The 22,339-nt window shown below is 43.3% G+C and overlaps 1 protein-coding gene across 1 annotated transcript in view; it reads right to left on the minus strand.

The window, feature by feature from the left end:
• Positions 1-22,339, minus strand: part of TRANK1 (tetratricopeptide repeat and ankyrin repeat containing 1) — a 59,957-nt gene that overhangs the window by 23,053 nt on the left and 14,565 nt on the right. Inside the window, exons 6-15 of the mRNA XM_014942284.1 lie at positions 20,561-20,644; positions 15,559-15,697; positions 14,670-14,801; positions 12,876-13,043; positions 9,468-9,626; positions 8,851-9,102; positions 7,180-7,356; positions 2,685-5,567; positions 1,886-2,085; positions 1,256-1,393 (exon numbers count right to left, since the gene is read on the minus strand). Coding sequence (XP_014797770.1) covers positions 1,256-1,393; positions 1,886-2,085; positions 2,685-5,567; positions 7,180-7,356; positions 8,851-9,102; positions 9,468-9,626; positions 12,876-13,043; positions 14,670-14,801; positions 15,559-15,697; positions 20,561-20,644 — 4,332 coding nt within the window. The remainder of the gene's footprint in view (positions 1-1,255; positions 1,394-1,885; positions 2,086-2,684; positions 5,568-7,179; positions 7,357-8,850; positions 9,103-9,467; positions 9,627-12,875; positions 13,044-14,669; positions 14,802-15,558; positions 15,698-20,560; positions 20,645-22,339) is intronic.

Here is a 22,339-nt window from a genome sequence, read left to right on the forward strand (position 1 = left end):
ACGTTTAGATGCGGTACTGAGGGATATGGTGTAGGGGAGGACTTTGTAGAGTAGGGTAGATGGTTGGACTCGATGATCCCAAGGGTCTCTTCCAACCTCAATGATTCTATGATTCTATTTTTAATTGCAGAGCAACTCAGTTGTGGACATTCTTGAGTCTCTGCAGGCATCTTCAGAGAGGATGCCACCTACTACTGTCTGGCTGGGGGCAAGGGGTGGGTGGGAAGAAGTGCTCAGTGATCCTCCAGCAACAACAGCAAGGATGCTGTCCTTGATAGCTCTTTGCAAGGAGCTTCAAGAACAGGATCCCTGCCAGGTGCAGAGTTACAGGAAACCCTGGAGAGAAAGGATCTGAGCTTTCCAGAGAAGTACAAAGGGAGTACCTAAGAAATACAAACCACAGTACCTCCATGAAAAGGAGACTTCTTTTTCTGAAGCCATTCTACAGATGATGGTCTCTGCTATAGACTGTGAGACCTTCCCAAGTTTCCTAACAACTCCTGAGCTAGACTAGAAAGTGTTTTCTGGAGCTATGCTGTGGATGGCTACTCCTCCCCACTCTATGCCAACCACACGCACACACTATTTGATTCTAGACATTGTTTACTAAACTTTCAATTAAAAAAAAAAAAAAAAAGAAATCACTCTGTTTCCTTTTGTTTGGGGCTGATTTCAAGTCCAGTGCAATTTTTTTGGTGTGCTAGCTCATGGACCAGAACGTTTTCTGGAGCTAAGCTGTGGATGGCTACAGAGAATGCTCCCCTCTCCCCTCTGAACACACACACACACACACTATTCGATTCTAAACATAATTGTTTTATAATTTTGTGGTGACAGTCTGAGGTGCTTTTTTGGGAACCAAAACTCCATTACATACTCCATACTCTTTGTATGACAGGGTGATGAAGTGTCCCTCCGCCAACTGCTCTGACCTGAGCAGGGCGCAGCCAGCAGGGACTTGCTGTTAAGTTAGCAGAATAGTTTTGGTATGCAGAAGTGTGTGTGTGTGTGTGTGTGTGTACTGCCACGTAAACCCCAAGGCCCTCCCTTAAATGGCAACAGCCAACCAAGGCAAACGCAGCACTAAGGAAGACGGTCTTCAATCCATAAACCCACGACCCCTGTTTTCTACTGTGATGAAACCACCCATGTTCAGAGGAAACAGGGAATCCTTCCCCGGCTGCAAAGTCAAATAGACCACATGTAAAAATCAAAATGTAAGAAAAAATGCAGAAAATCGATAAGAAATAAATACCTCTGAGTCTGTGAAAAAGTTGTAAAGGAGTACATCATCAAATTCCAAGCCCTTTGCTTCATAAACTGTCAGTACAAGCGCTAAACTAAGTTCCTCGGGTATCTTCTCCTTTGCAGTTTCATTTGCCACTAATACCACCTGTCATAAAATACATGAATAAAAACAACATATTAGGAAGGAAAAAAAAAAAAAAGATAACAGCTGCATAGAGAAAGCATACAAAGATGATAATGCATACAAATCACAATACTACAAGAGCCTCCTCAAAACCAGACAACATTTAACACAGACATTCCAGCACACTCTGCAAAAAAGATCTCAAAGCTGCCACTAGAAGACTGGCAAATGCATGGTGTGTGCAGACACTTGTCTATCTAGTGTAAGAAAATTTGGTGTTAGAAAGGAACGGGACAGGCGACACCTGATACAAAAAAGAACAGAAAGACCCAGACATATATTAAGAAGAATCAGAAACCAACGCAATAAAGATTTCTAAGTTTAAAAAGCATAATTCATCAGTGAGATACAAGGGCTTAAAAAAGAAAGTTGTGGGCAGTCCATACAGAATGACGATTTAGCAACCAGAGCTGGAAGAATCTGCAAAAAGCGGTATACCTAAGAAATGCAAACCTGATGTGCTCCAAATTCAATGGGTTGTGTTTTCCTTTTGTTGCCCCTCAGCAGAATTGCTAGGTCACTAACACTGCAGGACTCCAAGACTGTAGGTTTTGGTCCATCAAAGAGACCGCGGTCCTTAGGAAGCCGATCAAAAGATTCTGGGAAATAATGCTGAAGCAAATCAACCACTCCAGATGCTAAATGGAGAATACCTGTAATAAGCAGAATACAGATTTTAAACTTCAGACTGACTGTCTCATTCTCTTTCACAAACACACTTAAAAGATTCTGTTAGAATTCTGAAATCAAGAAATACCACGACAAAAACACTAGTCAGAGAAGAGAGAAGCTGAAAGGTCCACTGTATGGACATTTTGAGTTGGACCTCATTCTTGGGCCTGTAAGGATCAGAAAGTGTGCTACAAAGGCTCAGCAGCACCCTCACAAAACGAAGGTCATAAACGAGAAACAAATTAGAAAAGCAGAAGTAGCACGCTGCAAAGTCTGGCGAGTTGGGGATGAGACAACATAAACGGGTGTGATAATTCGTTTTCCTTCAAATAAAGTAAATTCAAAACATGCAGTAAAGTGTGAGTGTTCAAAAATCGACAATTTAAACAATGTTCATTCTTGGTTTTCCAGTTGAGATGTCAATATACAAAATCTGCATGTCAGGAAAATGCTGACCATCTGATCTCTTAAAAAAAAACCAAAACAGGCCTCTTAATGATGCTTTTGAATTGGCCAGTAGAAAACATTAGTGACACATGAAGCACAGAGGCTCAGATCATAAATAAATTTGATACTTTACCTGAATGGGACCTGTAGTTCTGGTACAACTGATATATCCTTTTTGGTTTCCTAACACGCTGCTTCTTGTTCATGGAGTTCTTGCTTGCGTAATGAAACAGGGACCTCAGATCACTAAAACGAAAAGCAACTCCTTTCATTATGCTCTGGGCAGTGTCACCAGTTAGGAACATGGCATTAGGGTCATTGATGCATTTCATTAACAGCGCTAGCTCAGCTTGGGTGAAATCCTGTATCTCATCACCATAAAACTCATGGATGGACCACGGCAGCTCCCCGAGCTTTGAGAGTCTTTGAGATAAATTATACAGCAAATCTTCTTCATCAAAGTAACCTCTCTGAGATCGTATCTGCTGATAATGACAAAAGAGGTGATAGATTTCACTCCTGTCTTCTGTGAAGTTCGGTGATCTCTTTCGGCCTAGCTTTTTGTACTGCTCCTCAGTAAGTTCACCCCCAAAGCAACTCAGTGCCTCGAAAGAGCCTTTCAGAAATGATTTTATTTCTTTCCAAACCAGTGCTGGATTGTACATGCTTTTACCTTTTATCATTTTTGGCCATATTTCATTTGCAAATACATTGTAAGTCACAAAAGTCCGAGGATCACTTTCCCTAGAATATACATCTGCAGTTCCTTCATCATCACCACGTTCTGCTTCAACATTACCTTCTTCATCCTCATCTTGCCAATTTGGTACAACCAAGTCTTCCTGAGGACTCCAACCAACAATGGTTCTTTTAAGACTTCCATCTTCATTTCTCAGAAAAAAGGGGTCAGGCATGGATGCATCCAGTAACAGCAACAACTGCTTGGAGGTGACAAACAGCGGAAAATTTTCGTCTTTAATGTCTTGTAGCTTGTGAACATTTGGCTCCAGAGGCTTGAAGTGACTGGTTACCTTGGAAGACTTGCTAAGTTCAATGAAATTCTTCTGAACTTCTTGGCACAAGACAGGATTTTTGGTCACGAAAATCTGGTGCAGATGCTCCAGCTGGTTTGATGCTTCTGCGCTAATCTGCCTTTGGTCTTCTTTATGGTCATGACATAAATTGGCTTCTGCACTGGCTGTGCCCACAGGAACCTCTTCATCCTCGCTGCCCTGCTCTTGATCATCACTCACCTGCTCCTCACTCGAATCACCACTGTCCTGGTTCAGTTCACTCTCTTCCTCCTCCAACCTTGCTTTTTCAACCTCACTGCACTGTCTTTGCTGCCACGTTTGCCTCTCCAGCAGAGGACCATTCGCCAAGGTGGATTTTTCCCAGTATGAATAGAATTTCTTCCAAAGCCTGTACAAGCAGCAAGTTGTCTTCCCCGTCCCACTTCGCCCAATTAAAATGATTGGTTCCATGGGCTTTGGATTGAGGTCAATTACTGCATACTCCAACTCCCCAACTCGGAAAGGGTATTCAACAGAAGAATGGACATCATTTATAATGTTAAGCGCCATGTTAGTACTGAAGCTGTGAAATTTCATGATATTGTATTCTAATTCTGCTGCACTGGCTGGAGGGAAATACTCAGGTATGGGACGTTCTTTTGATTTTCCTGCCTCTAGGTCTTCAACGTAACAACGTGGAACGCGCTTCTCCGTTGTCACACTGTGGTTCTGATGCCCTTCGTTTATGCCCTTTAGCTTTTTCCTCAAGATGCAGGATAAACCCCGATTGTAAGAAATACATATATTATCTAAGACACGGTCCAGCTTGCAGTGGTCGAGAACAATGGCCCAAATTCTGATTATTTCTGTATAAACTCTACCCGATTTTTCTGGAAGACTTTTTGCCTGTTCCGTCTCCATAATTTTTTCCGCACTCTCGCTGCAACGAGGAGAAAAGTCAATCGCAAGTTCCCATAGCATTCTTGCACCCTTGCCCAACTTGGCTTCATACAGCTGGATATTGGCTTTCAAGTTTTTCAGTGGCTTCTGAAGGCCCCTAGTCCATTCCCCGTTGCCAAGCCGCTTAATTGTCTCTATAGTTTTAGTTTTCAGGTAATGAGGCACAGCTTTGCTGCCCAACGTCTTCAGCATTTCAGGAGTGCACTCTATTTCCCAGGTCATGTTATCAAACTCCTGCACATATGCCTCAATATCCAGAATCTTCCCCTTCTCTTCCTCTGGTTCTTCCTTCTCTCCATTAGGCAGGGCCATACTAAATTCCGCTGCTCTCTTCTTTTTCTCCCAATCATCCCCTTTTCTTTCAGGGTAAGAGGTGCTCCCACAAGGTTGCGAGGACTCGCTTCTTCCCTCTTCCAAATTAATCCGGGCTGAAGATGGCTTTTGTACCAGAGGGTGATCCTTTCTCAGAGTGTCACCCAATTTCAATTGCTGAATTAAAGCTGTGATTGCCTGCACTAAAGTTTCTCGCAACGTTAATGGGCTATTTATGCTTTCTGTTTCTTGCTTTGCCAGCTGACCTTTTTTTGTCTTTACAGAACATGAAGCTTTTAAATCATCCTGTGCTGCGTTGCCAGATGGAGCCTTTAATGAGGACGCAGATGCAGAACGCCCTGTGCTCTTTGGCTGGGGAATCTCAGAGGCTGGAATGGGTTTTGATGTTTTAACCGACTGCCCTGCTATATCCTGCCGGTACTTTTTTTTCTCCAGTGCAGCATTATTCCAGGCAAGTAGCAGTGGGTCATTTTTTTTAATTCTATGCCTCACATCTCTTCCATGTTTGTTTTTTATATTAAAGTTAACATCAAATTTTGCCAGCGACTCCATTATTTTCTTAGCCTGTTTCGAAAACCCTCTCTGAAAAACAACATGCATCACTGTATTTCCATCCTCATCTTGCACATTTGGATTAAGATAGGGGAAGTCAGAAGGTCTTGAAGCAAAGAGATCAAGTAGATAGTTCAGGATATTTAAACCAGTACCACCTGAAAGGAAGAGAACAAGTACAATAAAAAATCATTTGCTTTACAAGGCTGCTTGTAAAGCCAACAGTTTTTAATACTTTTTTTTATTCTGCAGCTATTAAATGAAAATTTGGTTTCAAAAGAAAAAATAATCTACGTTTCATGTTTGTAAAACATGCTTATTTGAAATGGCTCAAAACTGAGCTTTTCTAACATTGAGGGAAATCAACACAACAGCAGCAAAGCTTTAGAAATCCCTAGTGCTGCAATTGTTCCTGTAACATCAGCCAATTTCATTCCTTTTTTAACCTCTGGGTGCAGGCAGATTTGTTCATCTTCCAACATCAGCCCTGATTGCTACCCAGGGTAGGCTGGTGACTCTGGTCATCTGGACCAAGCAGAAGTTCTGGGTACTGCTCTGGAGTCACTTGGTTCACTTTAATATGCCAACCTGAAGTGTTCTGCTGCAGAGAGCTTTGGTTTTCTAAAATCATCTGTGGCAAATCCCAACTATTTCCTGATATCTGAGGTCCCTAAAGCAATTTCCTACAAAGTAAGGTTAGTCCAATACCCCCCTGGGGAAAAGAAAGAGAAAAATGAAAAGGAGGAGGGAAAGGAGGAGGGAAAGGAGGAGGGAAAGGAGGAGGGAAAGGAGGAGGGAAAGGAGGAGGGAAAGGAGGAGGGAAAGGAGGAGGGAAAGAAAAAGTTCTACAGTTTTCTGGATTTAATCCAGATAATGCGTGTGAAACATTTCTTTCCTAACTGTAAAAATAATGACACGCCAAAATAATTGTAAAGAAATTCCACCTTACAAACTTTACACAGTGAAAAATACTTAAGAGAAGACATTGTCATTGGACTTCTTAATCTTTTGATTTAAAATTTACAGTTGGCAGTATCTATGCTTTTAATCTCTTTAAAGCTATTAAATAATTTTTTTTTTTGCTTTAAAAATGAATAAATTCAGTATTTTTAATTATTTTAATCCTTCAGCTCAAAAATGCATTTTTTGTTAATTTAAAATCAATCCTGACTCTGGGGCTTAATTTGATAGTCTATCTTAATTTCTTACAGCTATCTCACTTCTGTGAACAAAGCTTAAGCTTGATTTTCAACGGGAAAAAAACTGGGAAACACATTTCCCGCATCTCTGTAGGATTTCCTTCAAAGTCTGCTGCTATTGCTCTGCCTTTACCTCTGTTTCTTTCCAGATCCTTCCCATTTACTTCTTTCCCACCCAGTGCACATTTCACAGGGTTTCAGAGAAGAGCCTTCCTTTCTAAATCAGGTTGATTAAACAAGAATATGTTCACAAAACAGTAACTGACAGAGATGTTACAGCTGTTTAACTCCCTCGGGTCACCTGAGCTGCCATTAAGTCTCCTCATAGTCCCAGCCACTGCAACCACAAAGGAGAGCACATCAGCTTAACAAAGACTGGGGGGCATCTTCTGGCCTGCAGATTTTGGGGCTGAGACACAGTCAAACATCATGATCTGCTCTTCTCACATGAGTAGACAGCAGAAGGGGCAGTGGGCTGGACAGGTAAGAAATGGGGTTGTTTTGAACAGTTGCTGCGAAAACGAACGGTGCACATCTGGCTAGAGGCCTCCAAAGCCCACAAAAGCCTTACCTTTATTATTTAAACAGATGGAAACCGCAGCATGCAAAGGACTATCTCCTGGTGCAACGGAGACATTTCGAGGATCGGCACCTTTGGTGAGCAGCAAATATGCCAGTTCAAAGTAATTCTTTTGGAGGCAGATTTGCAGCGGTATTTCAGAGCTGGTTCCAATCCCATCTGGCAGAGCTGGTGTGAAGGACACGAAAATACAAGGGGTTAAATCTGATATGCCAGATCTACAAACGACAGAAAATTCTAAACAGATGAAGGCACATGCTGATTACTGAGCTTTTTTCTCCATCAGCTTTTTACATGTTAAATGTACATCTGTTAGAGAGTTATTAATTAAGAAAATCTTCAGAGTGTCCTGTGATCTTCTATTAAGCTGAGCAACTAGTCTGCCTGCTGTGACAGGACAGAAAGGCCAGACCACATCTTCTTCAAGGAGGTCAGTCACTGTCTGAAACAAGCAGCCTCCCTGCACCTCTGGCACTCAGAAGGCTGAAGCAGGACTGTGCGTCCGTAGTTTGTAGCTAAGATCAAGTTATAAGACAAAATGAAAAATGCCAGAGAAATCCTAGGAATAAATCTCATGCAAAGCAAGAAAAATGATGATGTCTGCACTAGCCGAAAAAAAGACAGACATCTGGTCAGACCTTTGAAATCACTGCAGTAGTCAACTACTTGTAACCTAACAACAGGCTGAGCCCAAGATAATAATGTGGCTGGTGACAAAGAAATTAAAAACCAAAGAAACTACAGGCCAAGGAGCAACAAAAATCTTTGGTCTTTTACCTTTACCAACCCTGGCGGCCAAATTTCATTTGAAAACATCTTCTAACCCCATGTAGCCTTATGGAATCGCGGAATTGCGGGAGTTGGAAGGGACCTTCTAGAGATCATGTAGTCCAACTCCCAGAGCACACCACTCAGGATCCCATCCAGGTGGGGCTTGAAGATCTCCAGAGAAGGAGACTCCACACCCTCCCTGGGCAGCCTCTGCCAGGGCTCTGCCACCCTCACCCCAAACAAGTTCTTCCTCACACTGGAGTGGAACTTCCCATGGTCCAGCTTGTGCCCGTTGCCCCTCGTCCTGTCACTGGGAACCCCTGAAAAGAGTCCGGCTCCATCCTCCTTCCACCCACCCTTTAGATCCTTGGAAGCATGAAGAAGGTCTCCCCTCAGCCTTCTCTTCTCCAGGCTCAAGAGCCCCAGCTCTCTCAGCCTTTCCTCATCAGGGAGATGCTCCAACCCCTCCATCATCTCTGTTGCCCTACGCTGGACTCTCTCCAGCAGTTCCCTGTCTCTCTGGAACTGGGGAGCCCAGCACTGGAGGCAGGATTCCAGTTGTGGCCTCCCCAGTGCAGAGCAGAGGGGGAAGATGACCTCCCCCCGCCTCCTGGACACACTCTTCCCTACGCAGCCCAGGATCCCACTGGCCTCTTGGCCACAAGGGCACATTGCTGGCTCAGGGATAGTTTACTATCCACCAGGACCCCTAGATCCTTCTCCTCAGAAGTGTGAGCTTCACTATATTTGTCACAGTGGATGCAGCCAATGGACCACTCTCCAACCAGCTGCCGCATTTATACAGAGCCACAAAACAGGTGCATTGGTGTTTCTGGTGCCAAATAAAATATCAGATCTATTAGAACACATCAATATTGCGTAGTTTTTCACCTCCTCGTTCGATCAAGCATCTTATGAGGTTCTCTTGCTTGTCCCATCTGTCACACTGCTGGATAACATTGCCGATGTCCACGTCTGAAAGATCGCAGTTTTTGAAGAGTCCTCCCCCCGACAGCTCTTCCCCACTGGCTTTCCCTGTCAGCAGCAGCAAAACTCTCTGCCACATTTGCTTCTCCAGCAACTGTTTTACGAAGCTGTTGGCACAGGCATGGGAGATGTTGCAAACCACCCCTTCAGGGATTTCTGCAAGACAGTCAAGACAACATAACTCACTTAAACCACACAATAAAATCACTCTCACCGTAGGCTAATTGCAGGATAATGAACCCATTACAGAACAGAAAAATGCAACACTTGCATCTTTTTGTCCTGATGATGACAGCCAAATAAGTTGGAACATTTTGATTCATCATACTGAAATTCTGTGCATGTTCTGGTGGATTTCAGTGCAAAACACAACAGTAAATGTAAGTAAAAGCACATCTCCGGTAACATCAGTTGCAGAAACAGGGAAAGGAAGGAAAAGTTAGAGAGCAAAAACTGTATGTTTCTCATGTTTCTCACAACAATTAAGTTTTGTGAAGGGGAGAAATGGGAACTTGCTGTACCTTTCACAGAAGACAGCACTTTCAGAAATTGCTTAACTGCATCTTCCTTCCATACATTTTTATTATGTGCTCCATTCTCAAATTTGTAGAACTGGACGAACTGCTCAAGAACATTCTGGAGAGAATCTGTATCAGCTACATCTCTGCTTTCATTCCCCCCTGCAAAAGATCACAGAAATTGAAAAGCCAGTTCCTTGCTGGCATGTTTTCAGGGCAGGAGTGTAACACATTATATCTCAGGGCTCTGAGCAATGTGCAGTGGCAGGATAAAATCAGATGGCTGACACTCTTACTGCCAAAGCCAGCCCTGCGATGGACTTGGTATCCTGAAGGATATTTGATAAACTCACTGAATATATTCTTTACCAAAATACAATAAGCTGAAAATTTTAATGGTTTACAAGTTGATCTGCATGAAGGCAGGACACTGCTGCCTCACAATGATACCAGTGTTCAGACTTTAGAGTAGATGACTAAAAGCAGTAATGTTTTCAGCGTAGTTTTAATCAGCTGTCCTGAGCTTGGCTGATTCCTCAGTGGCATTTAAGAAATATCACCATAAAATAATTTGTCCTCCTAAAATACAAATACAAAAAAAACCCAAAACAACAAAACAAATAAAACCCTAACACATCAAAATCATACCTACAAGTTTAAGAGATACTTAGGTAATGGTAAATGGCAGATTATAAATTATGTCCTAATAAATACCCTTAAATGAAAGTTTAAAGGCTTGGCCTGAGTTTCCTAAAAGCTTTGAGGAATTCAACTACATCAGAGACCAAAAAAACCAGTAGCTTTATCCTTTAAGACAAAGAGACAGACAAGGTTGGTCATGTTTTTAGCAACGAGGACTAACCTCAGGCTGTTACCTGTAAAGCAGAGGCTTATTCTCCAGCCTCTCATTTTGCTCTTAAGCCTAGAAAATTCTTGGAGGCTGTGGATTGCCAAAACAAACAAACAAAAAATCTAACCACAAAAGACAGGCTGAGCTACCTGGAACACCAACCAAAGCGATTACCACCACAGTGGGATTGGTGTTAACCTCCTAAATGAGAACCACTGGGCTAAGGCCTTCTCCAGAGCAGAGATCTCTACAGTAAAGAAAAACTGGAAATCTGCTTGCCAGGAGCTGTAAGATGCAAGTGCAATGAAACCCAGTGCTTTCCAGTAAACTTATATGGAATACACGCCTGAAAATAGAGATGCAGCCTAAAAACTTTGCTTTTTGCCAGGTTTTATCTGCCTGCTCCATCTGTGCTTTGAGATTTGCATGACACAAGCAAGTTCTGGTTTCAATAGGTTATGCTTTGGCCTAATAGCACCTGTATTGCTAACACAAGTTCTGGTTGGTTTGTGCCAGGGCAAACAAGCAGATCAGGCACCAAGGCATCACAGAAAGGCTATACTGAAGAAATGCTTTCAAGATCAACAATTTCCACGCTTGGGACTCATTTTTAAAGAGCAGTCTAAACCGTGGCTTGAAAAGATCAGTTGCAGCATCTGAATCACATAGGATCACAGAATTATAAGGGCTTGGAAGGGACCTCTGGAGATCATCTAGTCCAACCCCCTGCCAAAGCAGGGCCACCCAGAGCAGGTTGCACAGGAACGTGCCCAGGTGGGGGTTCGAATGCCTCCAGAGATGGAGACTCCACCACCTCTCTGGGCAGCCTCTTCCAGGGCTCTGCCACCCTCAAAGGAAAGAAGTTCCTCCTCATATTTAGATGGAACTTCCTATGTTCCAAGTATGTGCCCATACCCTCTTGTCCTGTCCCTGGGCACCACTGAAAAAAGACTGGCCCCAACCTCTTGACACCCAGATCCCCCCTCTGTCTTCTCCAGGCCCAAGTCCCTCAGCCTCTCCTCGTAAGAGAGATGCTTCAGGCCCTTCCTCATCTTTGCGGTTCTGCTGTCCCCTCTCCAGCAGTTCCCTGTCCTTCTGGAACTGGGGAGCCCAGAACTGGACCCAGTGCTCCAGGTGGGGCCTCCCCAGGGCAGAGCAGAGGGGGACAATGACCTCCCTCCACCTGCTGGTCAGGAACATCTTGCCTAACCAGTCAATCCATCAGTTCTCACATAGATACTCACAAGAGCTTCTCTGAATGGTCACCTACGACCAAATCCTTGGCTGGAAATGTCTGTGGCCCAGTACAGTCTCTTTCAGAGTTAGGATGTAAGTAGCAACCAAGCCGTAACACCATGCTGCCAAGAAGGTGCATCTTGCAGAGAACCTCAGGTCTTGAAGGTAGAGAGCTCCCCACCTCCTGCCCCAACCAGCATCTCTCTGACTATACTGCAATACGGGCGGCTCAGGCTTGCTCCATTTGTTAGGGCAGACAAGAAACCATGTGAGTGTGAGCCAGTCTCAATACTGTCACACCGGGGTGGTATTGTACAATTCGTATGTTTTCTCATTCCTGCTTATTGCCATGGAAGAGCAAATTCCCATTATTTGGGCAATCACACTTGCTACGTTAGTTTCCAGAATGGAAAATTATAAAAAAGCAGACCAAGTAAAAATCCTTTTCAGGCTGTTATAAAAAAGCAGACTGGAAACGAGTTTATCACCCCAGTTCATAAAATTTCATATTGGCACTGGGACAATTAAGAACTGTGTCTTTCTGTATGACAACAGGTCCTTTGCAAACTGCCTAGAAATACCATTAATAATTTTTGAAAACGTTCTGTGAAGATACCCCGTACTCCAAGAGTGTAACTAAATTTTATCTCCCTTGCTTTGGTTATAAGAGGTTCTCATAGTTTGAGTCTGATAGTCTGCTCTGCTACTCTTTTGCCTTAATATTTGCAGAGGTTAAAATTTTCCAAGTAACACAGGAATTTTAGCTGCATATCAGCCACATAGGTCAAAGACGGCTAAAATTTTGTGAACGAGGAGCTCTTACTAAAATGTTACTGTTTTTTTTTTAAATGTCAGCAACTTTTCACTCATGTTTTCAACATTTCAAAGCTTCCCTTTTTTTATCAATATTTTTTTTTTGTTATTACAAGCATTTTAAATATGCCAGCAATACTTGAACAAAATGTTTCATCCAAAAACTGAAGCGAAGGCAAAAGGTTAAAACTAAAAAAGCACCAAAAAGAAGCAGTTTCTATGGCAGGGTGACCCTCATGTTAAAGATGAGGAAAAAAACCAACTACAGTGGCTTACAATAATTTAGACCAACTTGTAGTTATTTATTTCATGATATATGAAGAACATCAGCTGGACAGCATTCACCTTCAGGCAGGGACCAAACGTTCCTCATTGACAGACAGGAGATCAGGGTGACAACTTTTAAGAAAAGCTACATAAAAACCACCTACCATTACCAATTAGAAATAAAACCATTTTGTACCTAAAGGAGATAATTTTAAAACAGAAAAAGCACACAGCCCATGTAGTACCTGTCCTTTTCTCAGAGGAAGGGTGTTTCTCAATGTGATTGTTGACTGCTTTTACAGCATTGAAGTTTTTGTTCTTTTTCAAGAGATCTATGACGTATCTTGACCGTGCATCTGGAACAGTGGGATCAACCCCAAAATTCAGGAGCATGATCACATCTTCTGTTTGGCCTAAAACAATACATGAATAAACATTAGAGGAAGAAAAATTCTCATTCTTCAGGGGTTTACTTCTGTTTTCCTTTGTATTTTTAATTCTTTGGCACAATTTCTAGCATAACTTTAATTTAAAAAAAGGAAAAAAATATTCCACTGTCATAAGAATGAAGTATTATTAGGTATTTTTCCCCTAAAGAAACCCTTTCCAAAAAATTAAAACTCCATCTTCATTATTATTAACTGGGAAATGAGAGCACAGAAACACAAAGTGAATGGGTGCCTAATGAGCATCTCACCAGGCACAAATGTGGAATTCACCCCCTCCCTTATGCCCCAACCCTGTTCTCTAGCCTCTAGGCAAACTGCTCTGTACATAAAGGAAAAAAAAAAAAAAGCCAAAATAAGGGATTTTGCTACTGTTTGGAAGGTGATTCGATATACTAGAATATTTCACAGACTCAGGCATGAATATACACAGCTAGGCACCACGTTTCTTTCCTATGCAACATAAACCACATGATTTTCTGATGGATGTAAAGTTTTTCTTTCTATATATAAGTACTTATAAACATGATCTCTCTCCATAATATTATATATCCATTATATAACTATAAAAAACTTTATTAAATAAATATATATACTCTATAAATAATACTCATGTTAGATAAATATAAATATTGCTTCTCTTTGCACAGAGAAGCTGTGGAAGCCCCATCCCTGGAAGTGTTCAAGGCCAGGCTGGATGGGGCTTTAAGGAATCTGGTCTAGTGGAAGGTGTCCCTGCCCACGGCAGGGGAGTTGGAACCAGATTATCTTGAAGGTCCCTTCCCAACCCAAACCATTCTATGAAACAAACACATTTTTAAAAATGTATTTTCTCTATAATATATATTATATAAATGTAATTATAAATAATCTTTAATAAATAAATAAAGATATATACACACAGAGTATCTTCTGGAAATGGGAGTCATTTAGCGACAGACGGAACTTCCACAAAAGACACGTTACACCTTTCCAGAAAATGAAATTATTTAGATATAGGCTGCGGGCATTTCACTCATATTTTTAACAAGAACCACCAGAATGTCATCGCTTTTAATAACCTAAAAGTCTGGTGTTACCTTGGCATTGACGCTTATTTCTTGTTGCCACCCAGTGGGCACAGTAAGAAATACAAGAAAAAAAGCCAGGCCAAGTTAACATTAAATACAACAGAAAACATAAAAGGAAAGTATTTCATTTTCCTCCTCTGCCAAGGTACACCGCTACTTAGGTTTTATATCTTCACCTAAATAAAAGAACAGGACAGGTCTTCAGGTGGTCTAGTAGGATTTTAAGGGCACATCAAACTTTAAAAGGTAATTTCTATTGTGGGGGAAATCAAACCCAGTCAAAGAAAGAGCAAAGAAATTGGTCACAAGTCAGCTTTACAACATTTCCCTTTACAATTCTCTTTTAAAAGGGAATTGTTGAAGTGTTTAAATATTAGTAAGTCCACATTCAGATAAAAAGACTTTCCCATTTTCTTCCTTAGAATGAAATCGTTAACACCAGGCTCTGAAATTTTCTTCAATTACTCATTTTTCCAACTGAAAACAAAACACCACAAAACCAAAAAAAAATAATTGTATTTACTGCGTTTCTGGGAGTATTCACTGGAAGATGCCACAACATGCAGGAGGGTGCATCCATCTCTGTCGCGCTGGTTGATCCTATCCTTCAAGTCTGGCCTCTGAGTCAGTAACCACCTGAAGAGATTGTTCTTTCCTGAAATGATCAAAAAAACCCACTTGCTATAAATGTTAAACAGAGATACAGCAGAAACAGATCCTGGTTTTTCCCCCCCCTATGGCGTGGTAAGATACATCTGCATGAAACCTCTTCTCAAACACAGGGAGCAGGAGAGGGAATCAAAGAATGATGAATGAATGCTATGGAGTTGGAAGGGACCCCTGGAGATCATCTAGTCCAACCCCCTGCCAAAGCAGGTCCACCCAGAGCAGGTCCCACAGGAACGTGTCCAGGCAGGTTTGGAATGTCTCCAGAGAAGGAGACTCCACCACGTCTCTGGGCAGCCTCTTCCAGGGCTCTGCCACCCTCACAGGAAAGAAGTTCCTCCTCATGTTTAGATGGAACTTCTTATGTTATATGGAAGAAACATATGAATGAAACAGCGGTAAGAGCCAGCTGCATTGTGAAAGATGTGATGCTGTATGTGCAACTCTGAGATTGACTCACGACTCTTTAGCACATACTGAAAACTGTTGTTCCACACCAAGGTCGCAGGAGATCTTCAAGACCCGCCTGGATGCTCCTGAGTGATGTGCTCTGGGCAACCCTGCTTTGGCAGGGGAGTTGGACTACACAATCTCTAGAAGGTCCCTTCCAACTCTGACAATTTCATGATTCCGTGATTAGCTATTAGTTTAAAAAAAAAAAAAAAACAACCAATTTAAAAAGCTCTAGCTGTAATTTCTCTGACAAAGGCCATCGTTGTTTTGTTTTAGCTGCGGATGTCACTCACTTGCTCTGATACACAGTCTGATCACAGCATGAAGCAGATACACTCCAATGGTTTCAGCTTTTGCCCCCACGGAAATCAGCCACTTGACTAACTCCGCTACTTCTTGCATCTTCTCACCACGCCCATACAACTCAGAAGTCTGATAACAAAGAGAACAATTGCAACACTTTATTATACATCCTCATAAGCATTTCTTTTTAATCCTATTTCCATGTTTTTTATGACAATAAACAGTGGGAAAGTAACAACCAAGCTGTATCCACTGTAAAATTAAATATTTATTATATATGTAACAATTTCAGGACAAGCTTCTGAAATTTCAGGAGTTTTCAGGACTTTTCTCCTACGAGATATTCATGAATCTTAAAAGAAACTTGTCCTGTTCTGAAGAGTACTGAAACTGAAGTCTATTTTATAATAGTTCTATATTTCTTCTCTGTAATTGACTGCAAGTTTCTGCCTCACACTTGTCTAGTAAATGTTACTATACAGCAGTGCAAATACTGCTGTAACCAGATACTGTGTATTTTAAGCTTGGATGAGGCATCTCATGCAGGCAGTTACCCCAAAGCAAGAAAAGGCTGGGGAAATACTTGAAATTGGGAAAACTGAGTTAAACTGGGGGAAAGGGCTTTAGGGAACTCAGGCGACCAGTCTTTTTATAGCTCAGGAAGCCCGTGGCTCGAAAGCAGGGCAAAGACCTACTCTCATCCAGCTCAGCAAGCATCTGGCATTATTAAGACAACAATGATAATATGACAGCTTACGCGAAGGTGACATGTTTTTAGCCAGATAAACTCCTACAAGGTGATCTGATAAAAATATGGAATTTACAGGGAACTTTACAGACCAAGACTGAAAGCGCATAGCCTGAGCAGAAGGCAGCTGAACTGAAAAAGGATGTTCCATCAAGGACTTAATGAACATGAAGCGCAGTCCACAAGGGGTACAGCAATATGGGCAACTCGAGGTGGGCAGAAGAAGCTCAGAGGGAAATTAAGACACTACATCAAGGGATCAGGACATGAGGGGATGCTCGGAAACAGCGTTCAGACATAATTTCTCCCTTTGTGCCAGTCATCTTTTTAAATAGCAGTCTTCACACATGATTCCAACATCCACAAATATATCTTATTTTTTTTTTCCTAACACCTCATGCCAAATTTTGACTGGCAAGAATCACTGTTTGTGCGCAGTTACCAAATCAAAATACAACAAATGACAGGGAGTCTGGGGTGGCAGCAGGGGAAGTCTGCGTTGTCAGAAAGCCACGTTTTTCTAATTTCTGCAAAAGAGAAGCGATGCTTAGGGATCTTTCATTTCGATACTTCCAGCCTTCCACACACACACAACAAAGCCACTGGAATAGCTAGGACTGGTGGGGCCAACTCAGCAACGAAGGACGTGCTATTTTGCCACTTTTGTCCTCCCCTCTCAATGAAGCCTGTTGATTTGCTTATCTAGGAAGGAAGATTTTTGTGTTAAGACACCCTGCACGTGCCCTCTACTGCCCTGCCGTGCTTTACTGTCAGCACGAGGAGCACATGCACCACTCGCAGGACTTTTCTGTCGCTGTGCCCCAGGACAAGGTGCCACTGAGAGCTGCAACCCATGCTCAGGACCTGCTTTAATCCAAGGGTCTTGTGCCTTGTTCCCACCACGGCTACGCTACTCCAGCACCACAGCCCTGCTGCTGCCTGACCACAGGCCTGGCAGACCAGTTCTGATCCAAAACTCAACACTGACCCACCCTCTGTTCTCACAAAAAACTCAGCAAACACACCTGGGGTGATGGAGGGTAGCATAAAGTACCCATATGAGCTACTCTGCCAGCTCTAACACAGCAGACCTGTCTGATGAGACCTAACCAAGGCACACTTCTGTGTACTCATCCACTTGTTCTTCTGCTATCGCTATAAACAAGCCCAGGAAGAGATGGCGATGTATTTCACAGAACCATCATGGTTGGAAAGGACCTCTGAGATCACCGAGTCCAACCATACACACACATAAAAAAACCCCTACAATCTCAGCCACTAGAGCATGCCCTGAAGTGCCACATCTACACACTTCTCCAGGTATGGTGACTCCACCACCTCCCTGGGCAGGCCGTTCCAGTGCCTGACCACCCTCTCAGGAAAGTCATTCTTCCCAATATCTCATCTAAACCTCCCCCCTTCAGTCCATTTCCTCTGCTCCTGGCATTATTCCCCTGGGAGAAGAGGCCAACTCCCACCTCTCTACACCCTCCTTTCAGGGAGTTGTAGAGGGCAATGAGGTCTCCCCTCAGCCTCCTCTTCTCCAAACTAAACATGCCCAGTTTCCTCAGCCTCTCCTCGTAGGACTTGTTCTCCAGACCCCTCACCAGCTTGGTGACTCTTGTCTGGACCTGCTCCAGCCTCTCAAGTTCTTTTTTGTGGGAAGGGGCTCAAAACTGGACACAGCCCTCGAGGTGGGGCTGGTCCCAGGGGGACCAGCACCTCCTGACTCCTACTCCCCACGCTGTTCCTGACACAGGCCAGGATGCTGGTGGCCTTCTTGGCCACCTGGGCACACTGCTGGCTCATCTTCAGCCCACAGGCGACCAACACCCCCAGGTCCTTTTCTGCCAGGCAGCTCCAGCCACTCTGCCCCCAGCCTGTAGTGCTGCCTGGGGTTGTTGTGACCAAAATGCAGGACCCAGCACTTGGCCTTATTTCTTTGCCGCCTTCTTTTTCAGAATTTCTCTCGCTGGCTTTGTCAGGCACCCAACTGAAACGTGTTTAAGGAAAAAGCTCCAACTTGAAACTACTATTGCAAAAGTAGCAGAAGCACTGTTAACACCCAAATGACAAATTATGTTATATTCCATCAATATACCCTAAAACTGCTAATTTGCCAGCCAGTAAATGCCAAGAACATGTACTGCGTAGCCTACAGTTAACACTTTCTAAAGTTTCCATCAGGAAAATCAGTGCTGTAAGAAATCTACTATACTTCAGCACACAGCCAGATGAACTTTCTCAATGAATGTGTAACTGTATCTTTTAAAAGCAGGTTACACACAGCAGAACTATAATTAACTTATACACACAAAGAAATGGAAGAATAAAACAAAACAAAAAAAAATGCATACAGAAAGGCATTTTTTAATGGCCCAGAAGAAATGCTTTACGTCACTACAGTTGAAACAGGCTGGGCATCCACCACATGGTAACACACGTACGCTGTGAGATGCCTTTAGAAAGCTGGTGTGCTACTGATATGGACCACCAGCAGCTCCTGGCTCACAGTCGGGTTCCAGCTATACCCTGGTGGGGGCAGAAGCAATAGTTGCCCACCCCTTCACACATTCCAAGCATTCTGGTGGGATTCCCCTGCACAAAGGGTGCAGTGAGCCCTACAAGGCCACCTAGCTCACAGGTTGGTCTCTTCTCTCGAGTCCCAGGTGATGGCACAAGAGGAAATGGCCTCAAGTTGTGCCAGGGGCGGTCTCTTCTCTTGAGTCCCAGGTGATGGGACAAGAGGAAATGGCCTCAAGTTGCCCCAGGGGAGGTTCAGATTGGAGATTAGGAGAAATGTTTCCACGGAAAGGGTTATTGCACATTGGACTGGGCTGCCCAGGGCAGTGGTTGAGGCCCCATCCCTGGAGGGATTGAAAAGCCGGGTTGACCTAGTGCTTAGAGACATGGTTTAGTGATGGTTTTGATCAGAGTGAGGTTGATGGTTGGACTAGATGATCTGAAAGGGCAAGGGAGCTGGTGAGGGGTCTGGAGCACAAGTCTTGTGAGGAGAGGCTGAGGGAGCTGGGGGTGTTGAGCCTGGAGAAAAGGAGGCTGAGGGGAGACCTTCTGGCTCTCTCCAACTCCCTGAAAGGAGGGTGTAGCCAGGGGGGGTCGGTCTCTTCTCCCAAGTCCCAGGCCATGGGTCAAGAGGAAATGGCCTCAAGTTGCCCCAGGGGAGGTTCAGATTGGAGATCAGGAAAAATGTTTCCATGGAAAGGGTTCTTAAGCCTTGGACTGGGCTGCCCAGGGCAGTGGTTGAGGCCCCATCCCTAGAGGTATTGAAAAGCCGGGTTGACCTAGTGCTTAGAGACATGGTTTAGTGATTGTTTTGATCAGAGTGAGGTTGATGGTTGGACTAGATGATCTGAAAGGTCCCTTCCAACCTGGACAATTCTATGATCCTATGCGTGAGTAGGGCAGTTTCTGACTGCTGGAAGATTTGGTTTTATCCTGCCAAAGCTTTCTATGCTGGAAGTTCCCAAATGCTGCAGAACATGAGGAATCACAAGATGAAGAAAAGAGCAAGTTTCAGAAGAACAACATTAAGATCAAATTCTGCTGTCTGCACGTGCCATCATCTCAGTCAAAGGCACTAGAAATTGTGGCTACTTGGTCCATAGCCACATGTATCCACCTTGCCAAATTCCTCTAAGTCATTTGGAAAATGCCAAAGCCTTTAGGGAGAAATCCTGGCAGCTGCTGCTTAGCTATAACGCAACCTACCAAAAATTTGGGGTGTTGAGGGAAGGGAAAATTCCAGCACTGCACCCAGCTCAATTCTGTAATCATACTCGGCACCATGAAGCAGTTGAGAGACAGGCTAGCAAAGTATAATAACACCCTATCCCAAGGATGTCATAAATTTTCCTGGTTGGAAAACATACCCAATTTAACCGACATTGAACATTTTTCAGCACTGAATTCTCAAGTTCCAAGCATGACATGAATAACTTGCTGTACCTGACAGGGAAATTATTCCTTTTGATTAAATTAAAAGAAACACTGAATTACACACAGGACTTATGTTAATTAAGGATTTTTAAATGTTCAAATGAAAAGGGACAAAATAGATGATTTAACATAATCTGATACAAAGTCCATGTATGATTTTCTATTTTATTTTTCTTTGATCTGTTTCAGCCTTGCACACGAGATGGAAAATCTTTCACTAAAGTAAGGAGGAAGAAAAGAAATAGACACAGGAAGAAAATGGGAAAAAAAAAAGGATGTTATTTTACCTCAAAGAGATTCCTCAGGGATACCTGGTTGACTCTGAGATTGGCAGGCAATGCTTTCTTCTCGGACAGCAACAGAAGACAAGACTGGAAAAAAAACACCACATCAGCGATTTTATAAGCACACTTAGAAACTTTGTTTTTCACTGCCTCATCAGATCTTGTAGGAAAACAAGCAAGGGCTGACAACATTTCAGATCATTTTTTTAAGACCATAACAAATTACCGAATTTCCCTTTCCATTTATCAACTGAATCAATGTAATATACAGCAGACTGTGGAAAGCTATGACCAATTAAATTGTCCTCTGAAATAAAAAAACATGTAGAAAGGGCAAGCCCTAAAAGTCCCTCCAATACATCTTGGAAGTGACCCTTTGCTTTAGGAATGGACCTTTATATTCGCGAGGATGAGACTCCCCAGCTACACCAACATCCTGAGCAGAGGGCAAGAAATGCATACTCCATCTTTTTCCATTTTCTCAGTTTCCTCAAAAACTCTACCTTGCTTCTTGAAAACCCACCTAACTTCTCCAGAAGACAAGGGAAGAACTATGGACTATCTATATGGACTTCCGTAAGGTCTCTGATACAGTCCCCCACAACATTCTTAGCTCTAAATTGGAGAAATAAGGGTTTGATGGGTAAGAAATTGACTTGATGGGTGCATCTATAGTCAATGGCTCAGCATGCAAGTGGAAACCAATAACAAGGCATGTCCCTCAAAGGTCTGTACTGGGACCAGTACTATTTAATATCTTCATCAATGACATAGACGTGATGTATGTGGTGCATCACTCAGCAAGTTTGCAGATGGTACCAAGGCTGAGTGATGCAGTTGATACGCTTAAGGAATGCGATGCCATCCAGAGGGACCTTGACAGGCTCAAGGAGTGGGCCCATGTGAATCTCATAAAGTTCAACAAGGCCAAGAGCAAGGTCAGGGCAATCCCCAGTATCAAATATAGAATGGGGGATGAATGGATTGAGCGCAGTCCTGTGGAGAAGGACTTGGGGGAAATGGTGGATGAAAAATTGGATACAAGTCAGCAATGTGTGCTTGTAGCCCAGAAAGCCAACTGTGCCAAGTGTGGCGAGCAGGTAGAGGGAGGTGACTCTCACTCTGTACTCTTACTCTAGTGAGACCCCACCTGGACTACTGCGTTCAGCTCTAGGGTGCCCAGCAGAGAAAAAACATGGACCTGTTGGAGCAAGTCCAGAGAAAGGCCAGGAAGATCATCAGAGGGATGGAGCACCTCCCCTGTAAAGAAAAGCTGAGAGTGTTGGCATTGTTCAGCCCAGAGAATAGAAGGCTCCAGGGAGATCTTATTGCAGCCTTTCGATATATAACAGTTTTAACCTGAAAGAGGGTAGGTTTAAATTGGACATAAGGAAGACATTTTTTACAGGTGGTGATACAATGGAACAGGTTGCCCAGAGAAGATGTGGATGCCCCATCATTGGAAGTGTTCAATGCCAGGTTGGACTGCGCTTTAAACAACCTGGGCTGATGGTAGGTGTTCCTGCCCAGGGCAGGGGGGTTGGACAGGGAATGTGGGACTGTGGTCTGTTCATAGCTCCCTCCTCCTTATGTGTCCTTTCTGCTCCAGCATGGCTCCTCCATGGGCTGTGGTTCCTGTCAGGAGCCTGCTCCTGCACGGCCTCTCCACAGGCCGCAAGGGAACTTCAGCACCTCATCCCGCTCCTTACTCTCCTTCTCCGACCCTGCTCACAGGGCTGTTTCTCTCACTTTTTTCCGCCTCACTCTGCTGGACAGGATTTT

The sequence above is a fragment of the Calidris pugnax genome, unplaced genomic scaffold (assembly GCF_001431845.1).
Source record: "Calidris pugnax isolate Ruff unplaced genomic scaffold, ASM143184v1 scaffold23, whole genome shotgun sequence".
Classification (NCBI taxonomy): domain Eukaryota; kingdom Metazoa; phylum Chordata; class Aves; order Charadriiformes; family Scolopacidae; genus Calidris; species Calidris pugnax.